Source organism: Portunus trituberculatus, chromosome 25 (genome assembly GCF_017591435.1).
Source record: "Portunus trituberculatus isolate SZX2019 chromosome 25, ASM1759143v1, whole genome shotgun sequence".
NCBI classification, from domain to species: Eukaryota; Metazoa; Arthropoda; class Malacostraca; order Decapoda; family Portunidae; genus Portunus; species Portunus trituberculatus.
This window is the reverse complement of record NC_059279.1, coordinates 18,626,705-18,644,204: the sequence shown is the minus strand read 5'-3', so window position 1 is coordinate 18,644,204 and position 17,500 is coordinate 18,626,705. Positions and strand designations below refer to the sequence as shown.

The 17,500-nt window shown below is 42.0% G+C and overlaps 2 protein-coding genes and 1 long non-coding RNA gene across 7 annotated transcripts in view; 2 read left to right on the top strand and 1 right to left on the bottom strand.

Moving 5' to 3' along the window:
* The window catches only part of LOC123509001 (E3 ubiquitin-protein ligase TRIM37-like), a 33,218-nt gene extending 32,397 nt beyond the window's left edge, over window positions 1-821 (bottom strand). For 2 of the 3 annotated variants that reach the window (XM_045263133.1, XM_045263132.1), the window contains exon 1: window positions 624-819. In XM_045263133.1, coding sequence (XP_045119068.1) covers window positions 624-665 — 42 coding nt within the window. In that variant the 5' untranslated portion in view covers window positions 666-819. Of the gene's footprint in view, window positions 1-623 lie in introns of all 3 variants that reach the window. The other variant, XM_045263131.1, reaches the window with a different exon arrangement.
* Window positions 1-16,239, top strand: part of LOC123509004 — a 17,250-nt gene extending 1,011 nt beyond the window's left edge. The window contains exon 2 of the long non-coding RNA XR_006676081.1: window positions 15,813-16,239. This is a non-coding gene — a long non-coding RNA (uncharacterized LOC123509004). The remainder of the gene's footprint in view (window positions 1-15,812) is intronic.
* LOC123509002 (actin-related protein 2/3 complex subunit 2-like) lies at window positions 1,264-16,239 on the top strand. 3 transcript variants are annotated; one of them, XM_045263136.1, is made up of 8 exons: window positions 1,264-1,483; window positions 2,930-3,023; window positions 3,760-4,049; window positions 5,473-5,600; window positions 6,060-6,152; window positions 6,965-7,172; window positions 9,500-9,567; window positions 10,204-16,239. In XM_045263136.1, the coding sequence occupies exons 1-8, from the start codon at window positions 1,410-1,412 to the stop codon at window positions 10,242-10,244; spliced, it is 996 nt and encodes a 331-aa protein (XP_045119071.1). In that variant the 5' UTR covers window positions 1,264-1,409; the 3' UTR covers window positions 10,245-16,239. The 3 variants fall into 3 exon arrangements, with proteins under 3 accessions (XP_045119071.1, XP_045119069.1, XP_045119072.1); XM_045263134.1 differs by having other exon boundaries at window positions 9,497-9,567; XM_045263137.1 differs by lacking the exon at window positions 9,500-9,567.
* Window positions 16,240-17,500: the final 1,261 nt, after the last annotated feature.

Below are 17,500 nucleotides of genomic sequence, written 5' to 3'. Positions count from 1 at the left end.
CTGGTCAGCAGAGTGGTAAGTATGGCACCACCACAAGCAAACTATTCAGGAGGATGGAGGGAGGGAGATAACTGGAATGGTGCTGCCACACACATACACACACACACACACACACCAGACAGCTGGTTCACCTGCTAATACAGCTGTCACGCTATTACTGCCAGCGGTGGAACTTTTTCCAAAAAATCACACAGCAGAGTAGATCAAAATAAAAACAAGAAAATAATTTTATATCCTCTCACATCAGCAATTTTCACCCCTGGCCAGGTTGCATCAAGGCGAGGCCAAGCAGAGCTGGGCCAGGCCGTGGTGCGTCACGTTAGGCTGGTTCAGATCATGCTGGGGCAAACCAATGGTAAACCAAAACTAAAAGGAAAATTTTTGGGAACATCCAGGAGAAAACAGAGCACAGGCAGCTGATGGCAGACAAGACAAATGGGGGGAGATGAAGGGGAAGAAGGATGCCATGAGATCAGTGATGGGGGTGAGGGCGTGGTGATGGGGTCAATTCAGGGGGCAAGACAGACACCGGGAAAAGATGGGGTCATGTTCGCCAGGTTTGCTTGGCGAGTCTGAAAGGTAAACAAATAAGGTCAGAAGGAACTGTGTGTTTGTGGCCTTACCTCGTAGCTCGTCTCGTCCACCTTCTTGTCCCTGGCAGCCATGGCGGGGGCGTGCTCTACCCTAGGGCTTCGATACACTAAAAGGACACAAACAAGCGGGAATAAAGAGCCATAACGTCATCTGGAAGGTCAACACTCGGCCCTCACTCAGCTGATGGCTCGGCCTCGTGACGTCACGCCTAACACAACACACTGCTGTCTCGGCACAACCTTATGGGCGTCACTGCTGCAGTATGCTGCTACTTATACCATTCAAAATATAATACAATGAACTTATAATCACTAATGATCCAGCTTAAGGCCAATATAATACGTGTTTAATATGCACATCTCAGCTCCAGGATATCGACATTTCAAATATTCACACGTCTCTCTAAAACTATATCAAATGTTTCAAAAAGGTGCATTAAATAATTATGTGCTAATATAGGCTGATTAATATAAGATTGTATCCTTAATAATTGAAATAACATCAGGTTCAGAGATAAATGTTTACATTTGAAATATTATTGGAACATGTTCCGTGCAATATTCCGATATGAATAAACGAACATCCCTAATTAGGGCTTCTGTATGCTGGTCAGGGCGTCACTTAGGTACTTTATTGACGTGTGAGTGTAAGAGAGTAAGAAGTAAGGGATTAATGATGGCGGGGTTGGGGTGGGGTAGATAAAGTGAGCGGAAGTTGTTATCAGGAGACTGGTTGGATCACCTGAGGGAGTGAGTGTGTGACGCCCTCCGAGGGACCTGCCACCGCCTGCACCTCGTCCCCATGCTGCCGCCACCATGATTCTGCTGGAGATAAACAACAGAATTCTCGAGGAGACGCTCACCGTGAAGATTAGGAACAGTTTAAATGGGTAAGTGTGTGGTGAGAGGCGGGAGAGGCAGCCGGTGAGGGGCGGGTCGTCTGCCGCTGCCACCCCACGTCAAACTGTCACCACTTCAACCCCTATTAACAAACATCCTGCTACACCACCGCCCACACCTCACTCATCAATGCACACAGGAGTAAATTTCACCCCCATACCCTCGGCTACCACCCGCCACGCTAGGCCCCTGAGTCACCTTAGCCTGAGTCATCACCTCTAATGCCTGGTGTTCTGTAGTGTGTATTATCGAGGAGTGGTGTTGGGGAGGATGTGGAGAGCAACGCCCTTCAATACTCACCCTCAGAACAGAACATTTATCCAGGGGAGCCTCACCACACACTTCATGAGCCAGCTACCCCTGCCTCCCTGTGTTGTTTTGACATGTGTTCAGTTTTCATCACTAGCAATGTAATGGTGCTGCTCCCCAGGTGGCCTTGCATCCCACAAAGTACATATAACATTGGCCTTTTATCCCACGAAAATATAACAAAGATAGATAAAGATTTGTCTGATCATCATAGGCATCCAACTTGTATTTTCTTCTAAGTCTGGTGGTTTTCTTTAGCGAAGGGACAGCGTCCTCCGCTACACCACACCCACAACACTGATGCTGCCCTTGTGTAGGAGTGAGTGCCCTCACTAATCAGACACAGCTTTCAAGACCCTAAATTAACAGTTTGCTTCAGGCATCACTGTTCCCCATAACAGTGTTTAGTCGACACAGACACTACTGGTTTATTTGGGGTGTAGCACCTCCCACGTATTCCTCCGAGTGGGCTGATGGTTTCCCCAGTGTGACTTCCATGTTTGTGCTGAGCGGCACTCAGCAGTGTATTGCTGTGGCTCCTGGTCCACAGAGGTTGCTGAGACAATTCTGGAACGTCATATTAGTGATGTACTCCACCATGGTGTACAGCCCTGTCCTACCAGGGACTTTGCTGGGTGGCTGACAACCTTTTTGGTCCCTAGGGCCAGACTAACTGCCCCACTGAGAGCACTGTTGCTCTGGCCCACATGGTTAACAGCAGCTGTTCCAGCCCCTCAGCCTGCCTCTGTTAGGTGGAGAACGCTTCTATGCCATGTTACCATTGTGCTTTCCCAAAAAATGCTTTTCCTATGATGGTAATCTCTTGTACATTATATTATGTTTGTGTGCTTAAGTAAAGCAAAATGTTAAAGATGAATGACGTCCATTCATGTAACACTGCCTTTACTTCGGGATCTATCAGGAATAGTTGTACCTGTGATTATAATCCTAAAACTGTATTTAAACATCATTATTTTCATACACACACACACACACACACACACACACACACACACACACACACACACACACACACACACACATGATTAGGAAGCGTTTCTTTCCATTGACTGTTATGGACGCTTGAGTCATTTTCCACTGTTGACTTGCTGGTCTTCCCATTACAGGCAGAAACCCGAGTCCGTCGACGTCACTATAGCAGACTTTGCCAGTGTGTTGTACCACGTGTCAAACCTCAACGGTGATAAGACCAAGATTCGGGTGAGTGTGCCGGGAGACGGTTAAGGTTGTGATTTGTGTGTGTGTGTGTGTGTGTGTGTGTGTGTGTGTGTCCTGAGTTTCAGTATACCAGATATAATCAAAGCTCTTCAATGTGTGATGAAATATGTGCCTAAATTTAATAGTATGTGTGGCATTGAGGCAAAGAAACACACATACACACACTACGATAAGCACTTCCATTCTACCTCAGGGACATTATTAACCTTATATTACACTTTCCATTAACACTACACTGACATATTGTAGTGAAATCAGAGAGTTTGGCAAGAACATCAAGACTTCTTATCCTTTGACTTCCCTTGCAACCACCACCACTAATAACTAACACTGAACTGTCCCATTGCAACCACCACTAACAACTACCACTGAACTGTCCCATTGCAACTACCACTGAAATGTCTCATTGCAACCACCACTAACAACTATCACTGAACTGTCCCATTGCAACCACCACTAACAACTACCACTGAACTGTCCCATTGCAACCACCACTAACAACTACCACTGAACTGTCCCATTGCAACCACCACTAACAACTACCACCGAACTGTCCCATTGCAACCACCACTAACAACTACCACTGAACTGTCCCATTGCAACCACCACTAACAACTACCACTGAACTGTCCCATTGCAACCACCACTAACAACTACTACTGAACTGTCCCATTACAACCACCACTAACAACTAACACTCTGAACTGTCCCATTGCAGGTGAGCATATCCCTGAAGTTCTACAAGGAGCTGCAGGAGCATGGGGCCGACGAGCTCATCCAGAAGGAGTATGGCAGTCTGCTCTTATCTGAGGCAGAGTCCGGTTACAACATCTCCCTCTTAGTGGATCTTGAAAACCTCCCCAATGACTGGCAGGCGTTAGTCAAAAAGATTGGGTTGTTAAAGAGGAACTGCTTTGCGTCGGTCTTCCAGAAGTACTTTGAGTTCCAGGAGCAGGGTCTGGAAGGACAGAAGAAGGCTATCATCCACTACAGAGATGATGAGACTATGTGAGTTCTCGTGTCTTTGCCATTTACTTGCTGTTATTGAGGTGGAATTGTTGAATTTCATGTAAGATTTCAATTTTTCATAGCTCTATAACAGGGATGATAGGAAATGTGTGTCCCCCTTTTGTTTTTGTCATATATTTGGTATTATTGATGTGGAACAGTCAAATTTGATGATGTAAGGTTGTAATTGTCCATAGCCACACAACAAGGATGATAGGAAATGTGTGTCCTCTTTAGTTTTTCTCTTATATTTGGTATTATTGAAGTGAAACAGTTGAATTTGATTGTGTAATGTTGCAGTTGTCCATTACTATAATACTTGAATCAGCCCTGCCCGTTGTAAGATTAGAAACAAGCAGGATTAGAGGAAGTGATGGAAGTTGCTGGGTGTCACTGACATTTTCATTTCCTGCTGCTGTGGTGATGTCATTCCCACTGCATCCACTAGACAGACAACCATCACCATGCTCTATGAGGGAAACAGTTGAAGGGAGGTCCATTACCATAGTGCTGCATTGTTTAACCATTCACTGAGAGACAATGCAGTGACAGGGCAGAAGTATTCATATCACAAATCATTAATCATTTTGGTATAGAAAGAGTACGACTGTTTATGTGTGTGTCTGTGTGTTTGAGGTGTTCTGTGCAGGAAACATTTGATAGATGGTATTACCATAATGCTGCATTGTTTAACCAGTGACAGGAAACAAATATTCACATTACAAATCATTAATCATTTAGTATAGAAAGAGTATGACTGTGTGTGTGTGTATATTTGTTTGTTTGAGGTGTTCTGTACAGAAAACAATTGATAGGGAGCCATTACCATAGTGCTGCATTATTTAACCATTCACTGAGAGACATTGCAGTGACAGGAAAGGAGTATTCACATCACAAATCATTAGTATAGAGAGAGCATGACTGTGTGTGTGTGTGTGTGTGTGTTATTTGTGTGTATTTACCTAGTTTATCTAGTTGTATTGTACAGGGTTGGAGCGGGGCTCATAGTGTCCTGTCTCCATGTCTCCATTTATCCATTTTTTTCTTTAAAGTCATGCACATTATGTGCTGTAACAACTTCATCACTCAATGCATTCCACTTTTCCACTGTTCTATGTGGAAAACTGTACTTTCCAATATCCTTCACACACTGCCTCATCCTAATCTTCTTTACATGTCCTCTAGTCCTTCTAGCTTCTGTCACCAGCACCAGGTCAATGCCATTTACCATTTTATACATTATTAGGTCTCCTCATTCTCTTCTATCTTGTAAGGTTGGCAATCCCATTTCCTTCAGCCTTTCTTCATATGTTAGGTCCTTTAGTTCCGGCACCATCTTTGTAGCTATCTTCTGTATCCTTTTTAATCTTCTTATATCTTGTGTGTGTGTCTGATCAGCAAATGACTTTTGACTCACCGACAGGTATGTTGAGGCGAAGGCAGACAGAGTGACAGTGGTGTTCAGCACAATCTTCAAGGACCCTGACGACGTGGTGATTGGGAAGGTGTTCATGCAGGAGTTCAAGGAGGGGAAGAGAGGGAGTCAGACAGGTGAGTGAGTGCAAGCAGTGGTGCAGGCTGCTACTGATACTCATGTTGCTGGCTTGTGTATTAGTGTGTGGGGTGTCTTGCTGGCTGTAGTGTTGTTGTACAGGTACACACTCTTGCTTTATCACCTGAAAATCATTATATTAAGAAAACAGCCATTCTAAAGGAAAAAAAGCTCAGTTCATAAAAATTACTTGATTCCACTAGTTTTGTGCAAAGGATTGTGTAACACTGTATTTGTGCATGTTGTGTGATCCTGTGGCCAATAATTTTGTCTATCTATGTGTCTGTATATGTGATTTTGTTGGCCAGGGTTTTAAATTATTATATCCAAAACATCTATAACAGTGTAGTTTATGTTTATTATTAATTTTGAAGAGTTATAAGTCGCAATTTTTCTGAAGCACCCCTGTGGTCCTTGCAAGACTGGCTGCTGACACATATTTATCCTTCCCTCCACAGCCCCACATGTGCTTTTCTCTCACAAGGAACCACCACTAGAACTACAAGATACAGAAGCTAGACAAGGAGAAAATATTGGTTATGTCACTTTTGGTGAGTTTGGGTGGGGTGCACTTAGAGGGGAAGGAAATAACTTGGACTAACATGATATAGAAGGACCTTTACGAGTGTGAAACAGTGATTCTGGTATTTTTTAGAAGCAACATTTAGGGAAACATTCAGATAATTGTTGTGTTTGACCATTAAGGCTTTTCTTTCACACTTCATTGAGTTACCCTGAGTCTGAAGAGTAATTTTAACCCTTTCAGTACCAGGGTGCATTTTCATATTCATTCTGGTTACAATTTAGCTATTTCATACACCTTCAGAAACTTATATGGGGGATTCAAATAGTGAAGAATCTGCCCATTAGTCTCTTGAACCCCATAGACCCTTTCTGATGCAAATAAAATCATTCAGTCATACCCCAAAAAAAATCATGGTAAAGATGTGTCTCAGTACTGAAGTGGTTAGGACAGCACTGACACCAAACAAGTGACTGAGTAGTTCAAAAATTTTTCTGGCTGGAGTTTCATATTTGCCGCCTTGAATCACCTGCAGTAACCAAAACTGACTGACTACTTCACTGTTCCCAGCATTCCAAGGGTTGGTTGAAGGAATGTGCCAAGGAGAAGCTCATTGTTTTTAACCCCTTCAGTACCATGACACATTTTTGTATTAATTCTTGTTACTATCAGGTGATTTTACACTGCTTCAGAAACCTAAGTGAGGATTAAAATAGGGAAGGCCATTAATCTTCTGAACTGCATAGACCCCTCCTAATGTAAATAAAATTGTCTAATTGTACCCAACTCGTAAAAATGCATCTCAATAGTGAAGAGGTTAACACAACACATATATTTCAGTGTTATTTCCCCGGCACACCTGTAAGACGGCCAGAGACAACACCATAAACCTCATCCACATATTCCGGGACTACCTGCATTACCACATCAAGTGCTCCAAGGCCTACATCCACACCAGGATGCGAGCCAAAACCAGTGACTTCCTCAAGGTCCTCAACAGAGCGCGCCCTGAACCAAACAAGTCTTCAGGAGAAAAGAAGACTGCATCGTAAGTACTAAGGACTGCATTGCTTCGTGTATCTCTCTCTCTCTCTCTCTCTCTCTCTCTCTCTCTCTCTCTCTCTCTCTCTCTCTCTCTCTCTCTCTCTCTCTCTCTCTCTCTCTCTCTCTCTCTCTCTCTCTCTCTCTCTCTCTCTCTCTCTCTCTCTCTCTCTCTCTCTCTCTCTCTCTCTCTCTCTCTCTCTCTCTCTCTCTCTCTCTCTCTCTCTCTCTCTCTCTCTCTCTCTCTCTCTCTCTCTCTCTCTCTCTCTCTCTCTCTCTCTCTCTCTCTCTCTCTCTCTCTCTCTCTCTCTCTCTCTCTCTCTCTCTCTCTCTCTCTCTCTCTCTCTCTCTTTAAACCATTGCCTGTGTCTTCTCCGGCGCGAATGTCACTTGCCAGCGAGCACCCCACTCCTCTATCACTCGTAGCTGCTGATTGATGGCCTCAGCAGCCCGCCCACTGTCCTGGCGTGGATAGGTATAGGAGAGGGTGCAGTCATCAGCATAGGCCTTGACTCCTGGCAGTAGCTGGAGAAGATCATCCACGTAGATATTCCACAGGAGTGGGCCAAGAATTGAACCCTGTGGCACTGATGCCTCCACAGGCAGGGACTCAGATGTTTGCCCGTTGACAACCACCTTGAGGCTTCTGTCCTGCAGGTAATTTCCCAGGAGTCGTAGCAAGCCACCCTGGATGCCTTTAGCACGAAGCTTTTCCAGTAATCCGTTGTGCCATACTTTATCAAAAGCTCCAGCTATGTCCAAAGCAACCACTATAGTGTCCTTGCCGTCGTCGAGGGCGTCCTGCCACTGCCTGGTGAGAAGCATCATTAGGTCGGAGGTTGACCTTCCAGGTCTGAACCCAAACTGTTGGTCTGAGAGGAGGGCATTGTCCTTGAGATGGCTACACACCACCTCTGCCACGACCCTCTCAAACACTTTACCCACCACTGACAACAGGGATATGGGTCTGTAGTTTTTTGGGTCCGTCCTGGAGCTTTTTGTGTGCAGGAACTACTCGAGCCTCCTTCCACACTGAAGGCCAGACGTTTTCCCGTACACAAGTTGTGAACTTGGGTGAGAGGGGCAGCCAGTTCCTGGGAGCATCGCTTCAGCAGGTGCGGGCTGATGTCATCAGGGCCGGTGGCTTTCTGTGTGTCCAGCCCCGCAATAATCGCTTCACCTGCTGATGCGTCACCTCCACCATGGTGACAGTCTTCTCACATTGCTGGACCAGCTGAGGCGGTGGCTGCTGTGGATTCCCCACCTTCATTTTCCAGCAAACAAGGAAGCCAGCAACTGTGCCCTCTCCTTACTGCTGGTGGCGACAGTACCGTCCTGCTTGCTGAGGGAGGGATGGATTCTTGGTGGCCAGTTCCTGTTTGTCCTTAACAAGGGACCACCAAGTTTTGTTTCCTACGCCAGTGCCACACAGTTTCCGGCGCAGGCTTTCCTCCCACTTTTTTAAGGCCCACTTGCTGGTTACCACCATCCTCCTGCATGCAGCCCTATGCAAGTCCTTGTTGCGCCGAGTCGGGTTCCTCTTGTAGCGGAGCCAGGCAGCATACTTTGCCTCAGCAGCAACACGGCAACGGTAGCCAAACCATGGCTGATCTCTCTCTCTCTCTCTCTCTCTCTCTCTCTCTCTCTCTCTCTCTCTCTCTCTCTCTCTCTCTCTCTCTCTCTCTCTCTCTCTCTCTCTCTCTCTCTCTCTCTCTCTCTCTCTTTGTCTCTCTCTCTGTCTCTCTCTCTCTCTCTCTCTCTCTCTCTCTCTCTCTCTCTCTCTCTCTCTCTCTCTCTCTCTCTCTCTCTCTCTCTCTCTCTCTCTCTCTCTCTCTCTCTCTCTCTCTCTCTCTCTCTCTCTCTCTCTCTCTCTCTCTCTCTCTCTCTCTCTCTCTCTCTCTCTCTCTCTCTCTCTCTCTCTCTCTCTCTCTCTCTCTCTCTCTCTCTCTCTCTCTCTCTCTCTCTCTCTCTCTCTCTCTCTCTCTCTCTCTCTCTCTCTCTCTCTCTCTCTCTCTCTCTCTCTCTCTCTCTCTCTCTCTCTCTCTCTCTCTCTCTCTCTCTCTCTCTCTCTCTCTCTCTCTCTCTCCAGGTAACTACAGGAAACCAGAGCAGAAGTTTTCAGCTTTGGTCTAGATTTTCTATTCAATTTCATATATCTGGATAAGGTTCGGAACATAATATTTTCTTGATATTTAATGAGGTGCTTCCTCCACCAGCAATATAAGAGGAGGTTTTTGTGCAGTGTGTTAAGTTTTTATGAAGAGAACACATTGCCTCATATATATATTTCCTGTGGCTTTGTTAAAAAAGTGTTTCTGCGTTCTCCTCCAGCAGTATGAGAATTGGTGGCTGGCAATTCTCCATAGGGGGTCTAGTACCCCCGGCTCTCTCCCCTGTAGAGGGTAATGTTTGTATGGATAACTGTGTGGCTTACTGAGCTAACATCCTCCATCCTCTCACTGGAAGGATCAAACCACTGCCTTCCTCTCTCTTATTCTTAGTTAATGTGTCACAGTTGTGTTTGTGAAGATTTTGGTTTCATTAACAGTGATCTCTTAATATTTAATATTAATAAATGAGTGGCCCCATCATAAAATCTTCCTTTTTCTGATGGGGATTTATCATTCCTCTCATTCTCAGTCAATATACATTAGTAATGTATGTATGAGAGGCAAAATTATCTTAAACATTAACTTTGTAACCATCGTTGTGTAGCCAAATTAATGTTTTTCTTTGTCAAAGTTGTTGATAATTCTCTGAAGTTTTGTGGTGAGGCTTGTGAATAACTTGTTTTGTCCTTTAAACTAACCTAGTCTTTGGAAATAGTGTGTGTTTGTCTTATCTCAGGTATCCCATTTTGCATGAAGGTGGTCTGATAAGCAGATAGTGTGTAATTGATGCTGCATCTCACTTGCACCTGAAGTTAACACACAGCCTGTGGCTCACGTCACACTCTCTCTCCTCTCAGTAAGAGTGTAACGCTGCTGCCCCAGTGAGTAGGTTGTGTCTCCTTATTAATGGTTGTGTTCTCATTTCAGAGGTCGATCCTTTGTGCGCTCCAACTGATAGTGGATGTTAGTTCATGTTGAACTGGACGAACACGATCAACATCAACATCTTGCTGTGATTGGCTGCCGGGAGAGTCCAGGGCACACTTTGTTGAGCTCCATACTAGTGTTAGGACTCGCATACCATCGTCAGTTGTTTTTCTTTTCTTTTAATCTTTTTTCTTTTTTTCTTTCTATTTAGTTTTGATTGAGTAAATGTTTTTAATAGTGAAGGACTTGTGGATCCTGGTGCTGGACTCAAGTACTACTGCATCACACTGGTGTACTTGTGGCATTGTTGTATTGCACAAAGTGATAAGTGAATCCCAGAATTGCATTAGCTGCTTTTCTATTTGCCATGCAGCTTCCATATCCTGAAGAGTGGGACACTGAGACTCAGGTTGTTGTTATATATAATTAGTATCATTATTTTATTACCATTATTACTTATTATTAATTATATCATCATCTCTGGCTCTCTGGCATTCCCTGGTTCCTGTTTCACGTCTGGACGAGTCGAGGGCATCGGTCACCAATCCCACTTTCTGTATAGCCTACAGTTAATATATGCCTAGTTATACAGTTACTGGAGTATTTATCAGTTATTCAATTGGGACAGTGAGTCTCTATTTCCCACACTTGAGGATGTGGAGCTCCTTAACATAACTCGGGTAAGCCGCCGCCGCCGCTGCTGCCACCGCCGCTATCCTCGTCCACCTCTCTTCCCCCTGTGGCCATAATGTTTCTTCCAGTCTTAGGAGTCCCTGTGGGGAGTCACTGTGGGGTCCTGAGCTTCTTATTTAGGAGATAACTGGAGTGGAAATGGTGGCAAGTCGTGCGGCTTCAAAACACCAAAGCTTTGTTGGCTTCTTTGTTTTCATTAGTTCTTTCCTTCTTGCCGATTCTCACGAGCAAGCCTTGAAGGAGGTGTTATCAGGGGTTAGTGTCCTGGGTTTGTATGGTTTTATGTATGTCAGGTCAGTACTAGAAGGTGTTATCTTTGGGGATCAAGTGGTGTCCTGGGTTCATGTCAGGCCTGAACTGCCATTTAGCATGTATGTATGTAAGAGTTATTCACAGATGATCTTTAGTTTTGGTGTAGTCTTGAGCTGGAAATCTTGTAACAAACTCTCAAATGTCTGCTGTTGGATAGACTTGCTTTCACATGAGCATAGAAAGTCAGAAGAAACAACATGGTGGAAATTGTTGCACTGCCTGTCCGATTCAATCAAGCAATCCAGAAAAAAATTACATCACGGAAAGATTGGATGGAGATTATTGATTTGCCTGTCCATTTCATTGAGGAAGTTAGGAAAGGAAGTGATTAAGCTGCCTGTCCAAGCTAACCTGTCATGCCATGTGTGAAGCAGCACAGTTGTCTCAGGGCAGATGTGGGAGGGTTACCGCTGGACTTTCTCTTCTCAAGCTGTGCCACGTTGCAGAGCTGATAATTACTGATTTGACTGCTCAATGAAGCTTTGGAATACTGTTCAAAGATGTGCACAGATAAAGAAGAAAACACTGAAGCCATTAGTAGTTGATCATTCAGAAGTATAATGATGTGAAAGTATTTACCTTGAAGAGTAGTAGAGGCAGGAGTGTTTTTTATAATTATTATTATCAATATTTGGATTATCATAGTTCTTGTTTTGATTACTGTTGTCTGTATTCTAAGATCGGGAATTGCATCAACACTTTGATTTGTGCAGTGATGGGTGAGTAGGCTGTGTGGTGATTCTGAGTGTACCTCTTGCTGACAGGGAAACTATTGACACCTTTCTGCTTCAATCCTATTTTGGATATCCTAAGAAAAGTTAACAAAAATTTCCTACAACTATTTAATGTTAGTTGAATTAAAGAAAAAAAATTATCAATCCTACTTCATCAGTTTAGAAAGTGGAAAAATATGTTCATCAGATGTTTTTTTTTTCATTATTCTCCGACGTTTGTGATCCCACGCCACAGATAAGAAAAGTGTAGTATCCACCTCTATTTATCAGTCTAGTTTGCCTGTGGTTTGTATCTTTGGATATGTATAGGCAATGGCTGTTCACTGAGTTATATCTAAGCCTGTTCTGGATTAGTCAAGTAATATCTTAACCTGAACACCTTCCCTTCCTCCCTCCATTCTCTCTGTAGTGTGTAGCTGCCTTTATACTCTCTCTCTCTCTCTCTCTCTCTCTCTCTCTCTCTCTCTCTCTCTCTCTCTCTCTCTCTCTCTCTCTCTCTCTCTCTCTCTCTCTCTCTCTCTCTCTCTCTCTCTCTCTCTCTCTCTCTCTCTCTCTCTCTCTCTCTCTCTCTCTCTCTCTCTCTCTCTCTCTCTGATGATTTATCCATCACCTTCATTGTTGAGTGCCCCAGCTGCTTAATTTATGGACTGGAGGAGGAGTTACTTAGTCGCAATCATCTTTTGTACATACGCTGATTAGGTGAAGGTTACGTAGGTGCACCGTGGAGCTGTCCGGCTTCACCACGACCGATGTTAACATTTGGAGGTGGAGGTGTCTTTCCTTAGTCATCGCCCTTGGGTTCAGGGAGTTTGTCTGATGTCCTGGTGTCCCTGCCTTTGTCCTAAATTCTTGCCAAGTTGTCTGAGACGGATTTGTTTATTTTGGTATGTGAGCTAATGTGATTTATTTAGCAAGGATGCATTTGTGTGTCTCAGGAGCTCATGTGATACTTTGTGGTGTTATTTTTATTTTTGTTTGTGTATTCATTATTATTATTATTTTATTTATTTTTTTTTTTTAAGTATTTTCATGTTTTTTGTCCTTTGCTATGCTTGCCAAAAAGATCTTGTGTGATTTTTCCAAAGGGGTTTATATTTTGGACTGCATTTCCTCCCTCCCTCCCCCTCCTCACCCTGCTTCCAAGTTTTCTTTCATTCAGATTTTATATAATTCCAAACAATTTTTTTTAGCTAATTTTCTTGAAGGATTTTGTGTTGTAGGCAACTGGTCTTTTTGTTATCAGTGTAAAGATTTTTCACCATTTATATAAAAAGATATTCTGTTTGTTTATACTTTGGGTTTGGTAAAATATTGCAGGTTTGAATTGATTTGGTCTATAGCTTTACTTTTGCATTGATCTTGTGTCTGCTTAAAGTGTACTGAATTAAGAATGATCTGAAGTGTTTCCTGTGTAACTGATCAGTTGTTGCCAGCAAAAAAAAAAAAAAAATGCAATCTACAGACACTGCTAACTAAATTTGTGAATAATACTGTTGTTCAAGCTGCCAATTTCATTTGTTTTATTCTGCTCCAAATTTTTTAAAAGCTGCATCTCACCTGTTGTTTGTTGTTTGTTCATGTCATCTTTTCTCAATGTCTGATTATTGTTAAGTTCTCAAAGACATTCCCCCTTGTCCTACAAATTTCTAATGACTTGTGTGTATATATACGTATACTAGATAGAGTATAAAGAATTGAGTAAAACATGTTTCAGGCGTATGATGAAGGGCAATGGTACCTGGACTGACTTTTTGCTGATGTGAAAATGAGAGAGAGAGAGAGATTATTGAACATTCCCAGTGCTTTGTGCCAACAGTTTCTTATAATCTGTTTCTTTTGCTTGTGTGAGCCAGTCTGCCTTGGGGAACAAACACATACACTTGTCTTGCTGCCTGGCATTTACTTTTCCCTCCACTAAGTATTCACAAGACTTTATAAGGGAAGGCACCCCCAGTATCCTTATATCTGAGTGACTTGTTAATTTTTTTTTTTAAGATTGAGGGCTATTCTACTTGGTAAACTTTTCTTCAAGGATCTAGAGAATGGGATTAGGTATAATTACATTCTTGTGTTTCCAGTGTTCTAAGGTCTTGTGTTAATCCATACTTTCTTTTATCTTGCAATACATCCAAAAGTGATTGTTTCTGTGCTGTTTTCTTTCTCTCCATTCTGAAACCCAATGCTATGAAGATAATTCCTGTCACCAAGCTTGTTTTGTATGATCTACAGATTCTTAGAGTGTTTTCTCATGATTTGGCATCTTGTCGACTACTTTTGACAGGCTTTAGTGGAGACTGTTGCAGTGCTCAAAAGGGTTTCTGTGTTTCTAGTGATAGTTTAACACAGACTGCACAGTGAGTGGGAAGACACCCTGGAGAACTCAACTCATCAACTTAACTAATCAACTTAATGGCCCTTGAAAATAGTCCTCATTGGAGGTCAAAAAGTTTAAGAATGCAGGCTGAGAAATATGACATTGAAACATTAGACACTTGCTGACAATTGCTATTACTTCATGAGTCCAAGAATCTGTTGTTTTCCTGCAAGCAAGCAAGGTGACATGAGTTTGATTGTTAATATTTTGTACTGAGAGTAAGGTATTATTACCAGTGTGTTAAGGTCACCTGGGAATGGTAATGTTACTGAAGTGAACACTTCAAAACACAACCCTTACAGTTTTAACTTATTTGTTGGTCAAGATCTCAAACTACCAAAATATCTTCTACATCTGCAGAAAATTATTGTAAATGTTGTAATCTTCCTCTTTTGTAATAATGTCTCTAAAATTGATGTCTTTAGTCATGAAAGAATGATACTACTAGTTGTATCAGATATACTATATATATATATATATATAAGTTGTTGAATTTATCAGAAATAGCTTAAAACTATGATTTCTTAGTTAATTTTATTGTAATTACATAGCCAAATACTTATTGGTCTTTGTGTTGACATTGAACTAAAGTGAACAGTAACAATGAAACTAGAAAAACCAGAAAAAAAAACACTTTAGAACAGGAACAAGAGAAAATAGTAAAAAAGAATTAACATCAAGACAGATTTCCTTATATAGTGAGCTTGATCTCAGTAAATCTTGTTCTAAACTTTCATCTTGGTACAATGATGGCTTTTGGCCAAGTGACACACCATACACTGCTCCCTTCACCACGCTCACCATTTCTCTCAAGTCTTGTGTCCTTGGCAGAAGAGAGAGAGAGAGAGAGAGAGTACTTGAGATTGAAAAACAAACAAACAAAAAATATTCCCAAGCATTTTGTTAACTTATCAGAGCTTCTTGATGCTGTCTGTTAGTGACTCATCATCTCTGTGGCCTTGGAGAATTGTCTTTTGCTGAGAGTAGAGAGCCAAGCACAATGGGAGTGTGTGTAGGAGGTCACTTGACTCCTGACCACCAACTGTACCACTGCTATGATGTTTTCCTTAACGTGTTTCTTTGTTTTTTGTTGGCTTTGTGCATACGTTCTCAGCCTGATTACACTTTCACTGCCAATCTTAGCAGAACTAGGAACTAGCCACACTGTGTTATGTGCAATCCCCATGTTTACCACAGTCATTGTAACATTATCAAAAGTCTTTTATCATTGTTTTTGTACGTCTTAAGATCAATATGTTATAATATTGCACATTCATTTAACAAATATAAAAGCTCAATAACCAGTTTTAAAAATGCTGCCTAATGTTGAAACTATTACCATACTACTGTGTTAGAGTGTCAAGCTTCACCAGGCAAGAGAATGTCATGAGGCCGGCTTCAGTGTTATAGTTATTGTCACTGTCTGTGGGACTTTTGTTGCTGGGTTTGATTAAATTAATCTAAGGTTAACCTTTGTATTGAGTTCTTACAAACAGCACACACACACACACACACACACACACACACACACACACACACACACACAGGAAGAATGAAGAAGCTTTGCACTCTAACACGTTTACTATTGTTTGTAGAGAAGAAATCCCCTCATGGAAGTATTGGTTGTTGTTTGCATTGATCTTGGCTGGGCCAGCAGGGAGCCTTGGCCTTGCTGAGCAGAAGCCTAAGCCATTTGGGTCAGGTGAATCGGGACCAGACCAGGTCAAGAGGTCGTCTTTCCACAGAGGTCGTCACGTTGGTTATTACTGCTTCTATTGACCAGCTGCTGCAGAGTATTACTGAATATTTACTTCAAGCTCTGTGTTCCTTAACTTTAAAACTCATGCAAAGAATGACTTAGACCTACTGATTTGTAATAAAACTTTATCAATCAAGAGTATGCAATAAATTATATATGAAATACCAATACAGCCTTATTTACCAGTCAACATGATGATAATATCAGCTCATTCTCTAAGTGGATACATAAGTCTGAGTAGAGACAAGTGTGCACTGTGTACATACTTAGGTGTAGCTGTAGTCAGTGCCCAACACACTAAACATAACAAAGGCAGGCCACTGTGCTTATATCCAGTGCTTAGTGCACCTCCTCACTTTGAAGTATACTTTGTTGATTTGCCATCAGATTTTGTCAGGAAATTGTAAGATTTGATTCTGAAGCTTATTATTATTATTATTATTATTATTATTATTATTATTATTATTATTATTATTATTGTTGTTGTTGTTATTATTATATTTTTGAACATAATGTAAAAAGAAGGCTGGCTTACTTCGATAAAAGTCTAAAGGAAATATAGAAGCATGCAGGGAGTTTAGTTTACCTACCAAAGAAAGATAAACAGATAGATAGATTGACAGATAGGTAGACACTTAAGGAAATTCGTACCTAAATAGATATCGGAAGATAGATGTGTATGAAAAATGTATAAATATTATCAATTGACCCTGATATATTGTAAAAGAAAAGAGGTCACTGTTGATTTTCTCCTTCTGTCAAATGTCAATCAAAAGACTGGTCCGAGGAATGTTTTGCGCCTGCCGGCTGCCGCTCGCATTAGAAGCCTCCATCTATTATTGAAGTCACACAGTTTGTATGGATGTTTTGATGTTTATAGTGACATACTAACAACATTTCTACATAATTAACCATATGAATTTTATCGAGAACTCTCCAAATCATCTCTGTGACCTTTGTGAATAATACTGGAGAAGGAAAAAAAAAAAAAAAAAAGCGTTTCGGAATACCGTAAACAAGCGAAGCTGCTCGGGAAACGAAGTATACGTAGCACACAAACCACGTACTACGTGCCACGTGGCCACTCATTGGCACTCTTCCAGCCTGTTTGAAACGTCCCATTCTCTCATAAAAATAGTATTTCGTAATTCATAGGCCACAGAGATTAGTCTCTCTCTCTCTCTCTCTCTCTCTCTCTCTCTCTCCATTAAATATACGTAAGTAGAATCCCTAGTGAGTTTTTTATTATCATTATAATGAAGGTAGACGAGAAGTTAGTGTACGTAAAAAAAAAAAAAAAAAAAGAGGATGGGAGAGGGAGAGAGACCATCCCAGATAAGATTCCGTACTGCGGTGGTTACTGTTATCACTGTTTACGCGTTTAATAACTTGAATATGCAATATTTCAAGTACTGCGTCCATCTC

Coding starts and splice junctions, on each gene's coding strand:
- LOC123509002 (XM_045263134.1), top strand. CDS start 1,410: ATGATTCTGCTGGAGATAAACAACAGAATTCTCGAGGAGACGCTCACC. Junction 3,024..3,759: donor GTGATAAGACCAAGATTCGG/GTGAGTGTGCCG, acceptor GTCCCATTGCAG/GTGAGCATATCCCTGAAGTT. Junction 5,601..6,059: donor GAAGAGAGGGAGTCAGACAG/GTGAGTGAGTGC, acceptor TTCCCTCCACAG/CCCCACATGTGCTTTTCTCT.